The following is a 10,282-nucleotide window of genomic DNA, read 5'->3' as shown; positions in this document are numbered from 1 at the left end:
ACCCACCCGTCTCTATCCAGGACAGTATATACAAAGCTGAGAAATACACTCTAGCTCCAATGGTGTGAAATGGGGATAACATTAGTACCTACTCAACCAAGTAATGGTGAGATTTAAATGATATTATTAGGCAATAATATCACCCAGCACTGGGCCTGTTGTATAACAAAAACTCAATAAATGATAACTGTATGTCTTTATTAGGATCTGAATACCACGCCCGAATTCCACAGCTCCAACTTTGTCCCAGCCGAACATCAAACATTCAACTCAATTTTATTATCTAGAATTTGAGGAGGAGAAATAGAGTAAAGGATCCTGAAGAGGGAGCAGGTAGAGTCAGGCTAGACCAATGAGGAACGGAGGCTGGGAGACTGAGGCTGGGGTGTGAGGTAGAAGGGAGCTCCCACCTGGGAGGAGCTCCCTCTAGAACGTCGGCAGGGTCATCTGGTCTCCAGATGACCCTACTAGGTCATAATGAGTATCCATGAGAGTATATAGGAAACAGGAGCACAGTGTAGACAGCCCTCCTCCACTGGGATCGCTGGTCAACCCAGGCCCACTACATCTGGGCACTGTGGGACCGGACGGGGACGTTGATTCGGTCCTGCAGCCAGTTGATATAATCCTCTCGAGGCATGTGGATGATGTGTTCTCGCACAAACTGAGGGGAAGACACAGTGACAGCCTCAGATTTGGTCTGAAGGCTAGACTCCATGCCCCCGCCCTCCCCAGCAAGATCCTGGAAGATTTGTGATTGAGGCTGTGGCCCCAGGATACTTCCAACCCTTCAGGCATTCATAATGCTTGGGGCATCATGCTGGGGATGGTTCTCTCAAGAAAAGGGTCTCTTTCCAGCTTCCCGGTTCAGCAGGCTAATGTTAAGTCCCTTATTGTCACCATTGACCCCAAGAAATTTGGGGAGAACAGGAAAACCCAGTTGTCTGCATCTTTCTTTCTTTTCTACTCCTGAGTATCTTTTTTAAAAGTCATTTGACCCTAAACTTTTTTGGGTTCATAGGCCCCCTTCGAGAATTGAGGACAACTACGGGCTTGCTTCCAGGAAAGGGTTAAGACACAAAACATAGTGTTTCATGTAGATTCCAGGTTAAGAGACTCCCACATCCAGGTTAACAGAAGTTCTGTGATGTTCTCAGTGGGAGAAGAGCATGCTCACTTTTATTCGCTAGGGCCATGGACTCAGCTCAGCGAAAGGGGAGCATCCAGGCCCCCTCCCCTCTCACCCACTCAGCGATTGCCTTTTCCACGGCCTCCACAATTGGCAGGGGAATGCAGACCCCATAAGTGGACAGATGCCCTAGACTTAGTTTTGGAGTAGCCTGCCAGAGCCTCCCCCGAAAGTGCTTCCCAGGATGTGGGGAGTAGAGTCTGGGCAGATGAACTTGTCCACGGGGTCCTCGTCCCTCCCCGACTCCTGACCTTGCACCCATATACACAAGCCAGGTCGGCCTGTGGAAGGGCCAGCCTCTCATGAAAACACCGAGAGGACTGAGAATGCTACCACTTGAGTCACTTCTTCATCTTGAGGCACTGGAAGCCCTATGAAAGTGGACATGTGCCATCAGATAAAATTAAGGAAGTGACTCCACTGACCCCTGTTAATACCTTAGTGTGGGCCCTCCCCCTCCCCCATCTGCTGACCCCTTTTGATGCTCTAAGGGGACAGAGCGCTAGGAACTTCTAGGCTGGGTAGGGAAGGTAAGCCACTACTGCAAACCCTTCAGTGGCTCCTCAGCCCCCTCCAGATAAAGACCTAAATCCTCAACTTGACCATCAGAGATCTGCACGGACTGACCCCTTCAGTCCCCTTGGGACTGTGCACTTCCTGCTCTCTTCCTCCCAAACCCACTGACTGCCGCTGAACAGGTCAAGTTCCGTCCTGCTTTGGGGCCTTCGCACCAGCTGTTCCCTCCTCCTGACCTGCTCTTTCCCCTTCTCTTCGTGGTGCTGCCTTTACATTGTTCAGATCTCAGCTTTAAAGTCGTCTTCCCCAGTGGCTCTAGTTACGATAAGCCTCCTCTACATTTACCTTAAATCAGGGCTCCTCAAACTTCATTGTCCATACAAGTCACCTGGCATCTCATTTAAATGTAGCTCCTGAGCTGGTTAGGCATGGTTTGGAGCCCGAGAGTCTGCGTTTCTAACGAGTACCCCCGTGAAGTCCGCGGGCCACAATTTTAAAAGTCGCCAGTTATTGTATTCACATGTCCATTTATTTATGTCTCTCCAAAACCTCCAAGTTTCCAGGGGGCACCGTTTACACAGAATTTACTGTCCCCTGGAGTCGAACCACCAAGGTCACGTGACAATCCCTCTCCTATTAGATGATGAGTTCCATGAAGGCCTTTATGTCTTTTTAAAACTTGAAAAACTTAAAACAGTGCCTGGATGTGGAGAGAGGAATGAATGAGCGTGCCGGAGGCACTGCGAGGGGAAAGGAAGTGGTCAGTACCTCGATAGCCACTGCGATGTCCGGAGAGCACAGCTCCCAGACCCTCATGTCCTGCAGCACCTTCAAGAGAACATGCGGCCGGGTCCTCAGGTCCAGATTTTCCCCAAACTTCTGCAGTTTCGCCAGGATCTTTTTGGCAGGGCGGAAATTCTTCAGATCCTCGGGGAGTTTGGACAGCAGGTCAAAGTACCTTCAGTTCCAAGAGGAGAGGGTCAGTTAGGAAACTACTGGGAGATGGGTCTGGGCACCACAGGGGTCCCATCTCCACTATCTCTATCACTCATGTGATGTCTCCAGCGCAGCATCGTTCTTTATCAGGGGGACTTTCCTCCCCCCCTCAATGTAAAGTGCCCACAGATCAGGCAAGTCTTTATTTTTATGGATAGTAAAAGCTGGAGCATGATTTGCATCACATTAAAAAAATTAAGGGCATATGCTTTAAAGTGATGCATTTATGATTCTTCTACCAAGCAGACGCGAAAAGTTAGAAGAAAGGAAGAACGCTGGTATTCTGAAGCTTCTCTCTCTTTTTTGTAGGTTTTATTTTTTATTTATTTATTTTTTTAACATCCTTATTGGAGTATAATTGCCTTACAACGGTGTGTCAGTTTCTGCTGTATAACAAAGTGAATCAGTTATACATATACACATGTCCCCATATCTCTTCCCTCTTGCGTATCCCTCCCTCCCCCCCTCCCTATCCCACCCCTCTAGGTGGTTACAAAGCACCGAGCTGATCTCCCTGTGCTATGCGGCTGTGAAGCTTCTCTTTTGAGAGTTAATCAAGCCAGGGAGGACACAGACACACCTGTGGGATACCTTCTAGGATGCAAGAGGCTCTCACACACAAGGTGCTGCTGCTGTGTGTGTATCCCTCCCTCCCCCCCTCCCTATCCCACCCCTCTAGGTGGTTACAAAGCACCGAGCTGATCTCCCTGTGCTATGCGGCTGTGAAGCTTCTCTTTTGAGAGTTAATCAAGCCAGGGAGGACACAGACACACCTGTGGGATACCTCCTAGGATGCAAGAGGCTCTCACACACAAGGTGCTGCTGCTGTGTGTGTGTGTGTGTGTGTGTGTGTGTGTGTGTGTGTGTGTGTATTTTCCATGTCCCTGATAATGAGTAAGCAGGAGTCACAGCTTTGTGTATTTCAAGAATCTCTATTAATATGATGACAGCGTGTGAAGGTAGTCTGGGAATCCACCCTTGAGATGGTGGGAACAAGGTAGGTTCTAACCTGGGGGTTCAGGTGCGGGTGACGGCAGCAGTGGTATCTCATGAAAAAAAGGTTTTCCCTGATTGCAGAAAAAGTTGAAGAACTTGATCCTCCATCATACATTCCGGCTGCTCATACTGCTTTATATTTGTGATATATATTTATATATTTATTCATGTCTCTTTGTAAGCTCCCACTCTGCATTATTAAAATTGTTGAAGGGATTCTGGGTACATTTTTAGGCTTTCCCATCTTATTCGTAGATCTTGATTTACTCACCCTGACAGGATGGAGCTTTGGGAAATCAGACTCCAATTTTATATTGCTGCTAAGCATAGAGACAGGTCAGACAGAGGTTTAAATCCTAACATTTCCTTGTTTGTAAAGTGGGGGGTGAATATGTACCCTTTGGGATTTTTGTGGGGAATAAAATAGATAATTTATGAAAATTGCTTAGGAGAGTGTCTGCCATCCAGTAATCACTCAATTCACATTGCTTTTTGTTGTACTTATTATCATCCCTGTGCTGGGGCACAGGGGTCCTGGGATATGCCTGCCTGTCTGGCTTTGTATCTTTAAGAGTTAAATTACTTGGAGGAATATAGTTCTCCCCCCATAGACCTCAGAACCTGTAGAATTTTCAGATTGGTTTGCCTCTTCTACCTCTCTTCTAGGAGACAGCTTGGATGGGACTTCCATAGTTGCAAGCTGAATCAAACAAGGTAAATATGGAGAACACAGCTGGGTAGATTATCTGCAGTTCAGGAACGGAGGGGTTCTTGCCTGGTTGTACTCTGGATATAGCCTGGTTTTGGCGGGGGGGGCGGGGGGGGCTGGTACTGGTGGCCAAGGACAGTTCTGGAGTGACGCCTCTCTGTGTCTTGAAGGATAATGGGATCAAATGTTATTTTGTAACACTACTGCCCACTTCAGGGACTGTCTTATCTGGCTCTCAGGATCTTTACCAGTGGTCTGCAATTTCTTCTGCATCTCCTTTTACCATGGAGATGTGGTGTCTCATTTTTGCTACATCCTTTTGGAAATTTGAGACAAGGTCAAAAGAACGGAACTTCTGGAGACCTCTTTCTTCTTGGCGCCTGCATCACAGGTTGTATGAGAAAGAGAAAGAAGAATCAGATACACTTCTCCTTTAACCGTCCTAGCTGCCCTTTGAGAGCTGAGTTAAACACCTTTTCCTTCTTGCGGTCCTTCTTAACCCTCGCAGCCACTCTAATATACAAGCTGGCTTTGGGCACAAGAGCGCACAGCTCTCTCCGAGGTCCTGAAATGCTCAAGCCCCGCTAAATCCAGTCACTTTTTAATCAGCCCTCATTCTCTCCCTACTTTTGATTGTATTTACACGGCTTTCTCCTTTGTAAAATGAAGGGTAATAATGATTCCTAGATCCCAGTGGTGAGGAGGAAATGACAATGTGTGTACAGCGCTGCACTTAGTGCCAGACACGCAGTAGGTGTTTAACTCATGTTGGCTCCTCTCTTCCCCATTCCCTTTATCATTTGGTGTATATGTCCTATCTCTCCACAGAGACTATATTATAAATATAACCATGTCCTCACCTATATATTATGAATTTCAATGGCTTCCCATTTACTCAGAGCAAAGTCCTCTGAGTGACTTACCCTCCAAGGCGCTGGATTATTCAGCCCCTACATCATCTTCCAGCTTCATCTCTATCCTTTCCATCCCTTTCCTCCCAGCATTTTATGGTTTGGCTCATGAACAAAGTCTCTTGAGATAAAGTTCAACCTCCACAGCTGGGTTAGGAAGGCCTTTTATGATCTGGCCTCTGTCTATCTCTCTGCTTACCTTGTAAACAACCTAAGCCCCAGCACACCTGACTACTGGCAGTTTATGGCCCACTGTGCCCCTTCTTGCCTCTGGGACTTTGCTGTTGCTTTTCCCTGGAACTCTCTTCCCTCCTGCTGTTCCTGTGTGAGGGTCTAGGTTTGAATGCCACCTTTACTATTAATACTTAACCACTGCGTGGCCGTCGACAAGAGACACCTTTGAGCCCACTTTTCTCATCTGTAAAATGGGTCTAATAATAGCACCTATCCCACAGGACTGTTGTGAGGCCCAAGTACTAAAAACAAGGCTCTTACACCCATGTCTGGTACATAGTAAGTGCCCTGGAAATATCACCTATTTTTATTAAGCTGAAAATACTGTTTCCTCCAGGAAATCCTTTCTGATTTCCCTTGGACCTTTCTGTGTTCCCTTAGCCCCCTCCTTATTCCCACGCTGGCCCTCATCACCCTGTGTGGTAATCGCCTCTTTATTTGTCTGTCTCCCTCACTAGACTGGAAGCTCCCAGGAGGTAGGGGCAAATCAACTTTGGACCTGTGGCCCAGAGCAGCTGGTCCCTCCACCCTGAGAGGGTGAGAGGGCAAAGGGTCATCATGAAACCTTCGCTGAACGGATGAGTTCATTGGGGTAAATAGCCACCGTAGTCAAGGGGTCAGGTGGGAGGGAGGCAGTGACTGGCTTGTTAGAATAGAAAAGAAAAGCTTCCAGTCGTCTGCTGCTGCTCGGAAAGTCAAGTTCCAAGTCCTAATCATGACATTTATGGCTGTGCATGAGCTCACCTACCACTTCCTCCTCCTCTTCAAATGTTCTATGTCCCTTCCTACCTTGGGAGTCTGTATGTACTTTTCCTGCTGCCTGGAATGTCTTTCCACCTTCTCACCATACCACCAGCTCCTCTTCATCTGTCAGGGCTCAGCCTTAACATCACCTCCTCAGAGAGGTCTTCCTGGATTATCCAACCTGCATTAGGACCCCATGGTTTCTCTCTCTCTCCGAGAACCCTGTTCTCTTACTGTATAGCAATGATCATAATTTGTACCTATAAATTTATCAATTCCGTTATCTTGTCTCTGCCCATATTTCCCAGGAGACTACAAGCTCCCTGAGGGCAGGGAACAGGTCCTTCTTGTTCCCTGTTATAACCCCAACTCCTAGCATCTGGTGGGTACAGAGTAAGTGCCAGATGAATGTCCTTTGAGTGAATGGATATATGTGTGCCCTTACTTCATGAGGATTTCCATCTTGTCCTGTAGACAGAGGCCAGCCTCCTGGGCCACACTGTTAAACTTGGCCCTCATGGCGTTACACACCCCACTCTTGCAGTGGATGATGTCACGGTTGGTGCGGCTGCGGACACAGATGAGAAGGGCTTGGGGGACGGAGCCCAAGGGACAGACCCACGAGGCTGGCCTCCCCGGGCCCCAAGGTGCTCTGCAATAATCCCCACCCAGGTTCTCCACTCTCACGGGAGCCTCCTTCAGGACTCCCCCGGAGGTAGGAAAGATAGATCTTCCCGAAAACCTCAGGCTGGTGGGTCAGGCCTTATTAAACAAGCCCAGAGAGAGACATCTGGTCTCTTCGGCCCAGCTAGTGTTAAGGACGGTGTGATGGAGCTGGGAGATTCAGGTTCAAACTCCCGTGCCACCACTTTTTAGCCGTGTGGCCTCTGGCGAGACATTTCGCCTGGCCAGGTTTCAGTCTGTTCCTCTGTAGAATGGGACAGCACCCCTGGCTCATAGGATTGGTTTTGAGGGATACGCAAGATAATGAATACAGAATGCTTTGCCCAGCGCCAAGCGTGAAGGAAGAACTTGTTGCCGCTGTCTGTCTGGTTGCTCAGCACCTTGGCCATGAGCCCCCTGCCCCGGGAGTCCTTTGTCCTTCAGGTGTGTCTATGGCTTCAGGGAGTCTGGTGTGCACCGGGTTATTTCTACACCCCTGGGAAGATGGAGAGTTGCCACGGTCCCTCTTGCCTGGCATCTTCCGCTGCCCAGCTGGCCTACCTTTTCGACTTCTTCTGGAGCGCCTGGGAGTGGCTGTCTCCACTTGTACTGCTGGATCTGTCACTGAAACACAAAGGTTGGGTTCAAGTTGCCTGGAGCCTTGTTTTTCCAGAAAGGGCGACTTTAGGGCCCCCATGACACCTGCTAGCCGCCAGGATTCAGGTGAGGGCGGTGGTTCTAATCGAGGCATCAGAAACAGAACTCGGTGTGCATTTTCCCCACGTCTTGGTCTTTACTCCTACCGGACACACTGCCTGGACAATCCTGGTTTCTTCTCAAATCCCACCCTGTCTCACGGCCTAGAGCAACTTCGGCCTTGCTCTGACTCTCCAAGGCCAGCTGCGGCCTCTTGCCTCTGCATACCGTTGGGATGACACATTTTCTGGACCCCAGCTTCATCTGTATCAAATCGGTCTCTCCATCCGGAGGACAGGTTCATTTCGGGCCCTCCCACCCTCCTCTCTGCACTTGTCAGCGCTCACCCCGGGGCTGAGTGCAGACCTGCTGAGGGGAGGGTCGAGACCTCCTGGGCACGTCGTCTGTGGTGTTCCCGGCCCCAGGCCGCCTCCTCCTTCAAGGCTTCTCTTCTCTAAACTGCACCCTGGTGCTGAGCACCCACCACACTCAACTTTGGAGGCGGGCAGAGCTGGGTTCGGAGCCCAAGCCTGGCACTGCCTTCGCCCAGGCTCTGGAAGAGCCCCTCTGCTCCGGACCGCCGGTCTCCTCCTCTGTGATCAGTCAACTCCTGGTGTCATCTGACCCTTTCTAGGTAGGGGTGTGGGGGGTGAGTTCCTTCAGCAGCTGCTCCCTCCGGTGACTTTGCCTGGCTAGGGTCCCTAGGTGGGGGTGAAGCTCTTTGCCCGTGCCCATCCCCCCATACATCCTTCCAGGTCCTCCTTCAGGGACCTGGGCCTTTAGCATCAGAGTCCAGCGTCTTCTCTCACACGCGGCCTCCCTTGGTTTCTCTGAACATTTGAGAAACTGACTTGACGGCTTTATCTGTGTGACTCTAGAGGGTAAGACTGTTTTTCTTTTCCCTGTGATATGTGGCTAACCCCTCCCTTCCAGCCCTGTGGCAGGCGGGGCTTCCTCAGGCCATTTCCCAGACCACTCCCCATAGGAGAGGGCCCGGCCTCTTCTGCTTTTCCCAGAGGCTCATTGGACTAGACCTAGAGACCTTAGGACTGGCAGGTGATGGAGCAAGCCCTATCCCACCTTCCTGGGAAGCAGAGCCCTAGTAATACTACCCAGAAGGCCATGTGTTTGGATTCCACCCAGCTGCCCCAACCTCTGCTGCTGAATTCTTTGGGGGAGCAGGCTGGCTTTGACCTTCCTCCTGTAGACGGCTCTCTTCTAGGGCTGACAGTGTGACTTGGCAGGGAGGCAGGAGAGGAAGGAAGCGGTGCTATTAGCTGTGATAAACAAACAAGCAAACAACAACAAAAGACCCTTCTGCCTGTCTCAGTCTCCCCTCTCCTTGGCCCTCCTTGAGTTGCAGCCATACTGGTCTTTGCTCAGTGCCTCTAAGCTTCCTCCTGCCTCAGACCCTTTGCACATGCTATCCCTCTGCTCAGAACACTATTCCTACTATTCCTTCCAGAGCAGGGACCGTAGGCTCTACAGGGGGAAGGGCATAGGAATCACCTGGAGAGGTTGCTCAGAATGAGAATGCAGATTCCAGATCCCAGCTTTCCCAGCCATGGGCTAGCTAATTCTTCTTTTTTCCTTCAGGTCTCAGCTTAAACGTCAAGCTCAGCCTTGGTTCGAACCCTGGTGCTCAACACTGACCAAATCCTCCATAATCGTCTTTCAGAATGCTTTCCACAGTCATGATTATACAGCTACCTCTGTGGGGTTATCTGATAAATGCATGACTCTCCCATTAGACCTTTACCTAGCCGTTCACAGAAATGGAAATCACCATTTTTACACATCACGTTAAAATTGTGGGAGATATTTTGAAAAATCATTTACACTTGACATTAATCCAAAATTACAGGAGTTATTAGACCTGCTGCTAAGTCTTATTGTATAAGGTATTGCTGAAGAAGCTCACAGACGACTGTATAGCTCATGTTTGGTTGTAATACTGTAATCGATATTACTATAGATTTCTTTGTAAACCTTTGTCATTTAGAGTCTGCCTTTGAAAGCATTTTTTTCTGAAACGAGTCTGCAAGCTTCCTCGATGGTCAAAGAATCTATGACACAAAAGGAGTTATGACCCCAGACCAGACAGTGGGATCCACCCATGTGGTCAGACTGCTTCTGTCTTGCTCGCTGCTGAATCTCTAAAGAGCTGAACACAGTTCCTGGCATACAGCGGGGACTGAGGAATAGTCTGTAGATGAAGAAATGAATCGGGGGCAGACCTTTACCTCCCCCATTACAAGTCACCCGAGTAAAAAGGAAAGAGGCAGTTCTGTGCTAGGGCCCCAGGCCTTCCTACCTTGATTTGCGGGTGGTCTGCATGTCTTTATAGGCAGAATCACTCTTGTTCTGTCTGAGCATTGACAAGATACTGCAAAGCAAGATGAGTCACTTAATAAGGCGCTGAACAAATGACGCTCCCCAAGGCACTAAATATCCGTGGGAGAATGGAGAGTTCTCCTTCTAGAGCAGGGATCCTAGGCTCTACAGGAGGGCATGAATCACCTGGAAAAATTGCTCAGAATGAGAATGCAGATTCCTGAGCCACACTCCCAGAGATCTGGATACACCAGGCCTGGAGTGGGACCCCAGAAGCTGCATTTAAAACCACAC

The 10,282-nt window shown here is 49.3% G+C and overlaps 1 protein-coding gene across 1 annotated transcript; it reads right to left on the bottom strand.

The window, feature by feature from the left end:
* Nucleotides 1-282: 282 nt before the first annotated feature.
* Nucleotides 283-10,039, bottom strand: LOC114485345 (coiled-coil domain-containing protein 60-like). Its single transcript, XM_028486603.2, has 6 exons — nucleotides 9,969-10,039; nucleotides 7,520-7,582; nucleotides 6,741-6,863; nucleotides 4,655-4,786; nucleotides 2,474-2,663; nucleotides 283-664 (listed from the first exon to the last, which is right to left on the bottom strand). Exons 1-6 carry the CDS (start codon nucleotides 10,028-10,030, stop codon nucleotides 563-565), a joined length of 672 nt encoding a protein of 223 aa, XP_028342404.1. The 5' UTR covers nucleotides 10,031-10,039; the 3' UTR covers nucleotides 283-562.
* Nucleotides 10,040-10,282: the final 243 nt, after the last annotated feature.

Source organism: Physeter macrocephalus, unplaced genomic scaffold (genome assembly GCF_002837175.3).
Source record: "Physeter macrocephalus isolate SW-GA unplaced genomic scaffold, ASM283717v5 random_1586, whole genome shotgun sequence".
In the NCBI taxonomy this organism is placed as follows: Eukaryota; Metazoa; Chordata; class Mammalia; order Artiodactyla; family Physeteridae; genus Physeter; species Physeter macrocephalus.
Note: the sequence above shows the minus strand (reverse complement) of the source record. Positions and strands in the feature narration are given on the sequence as shown.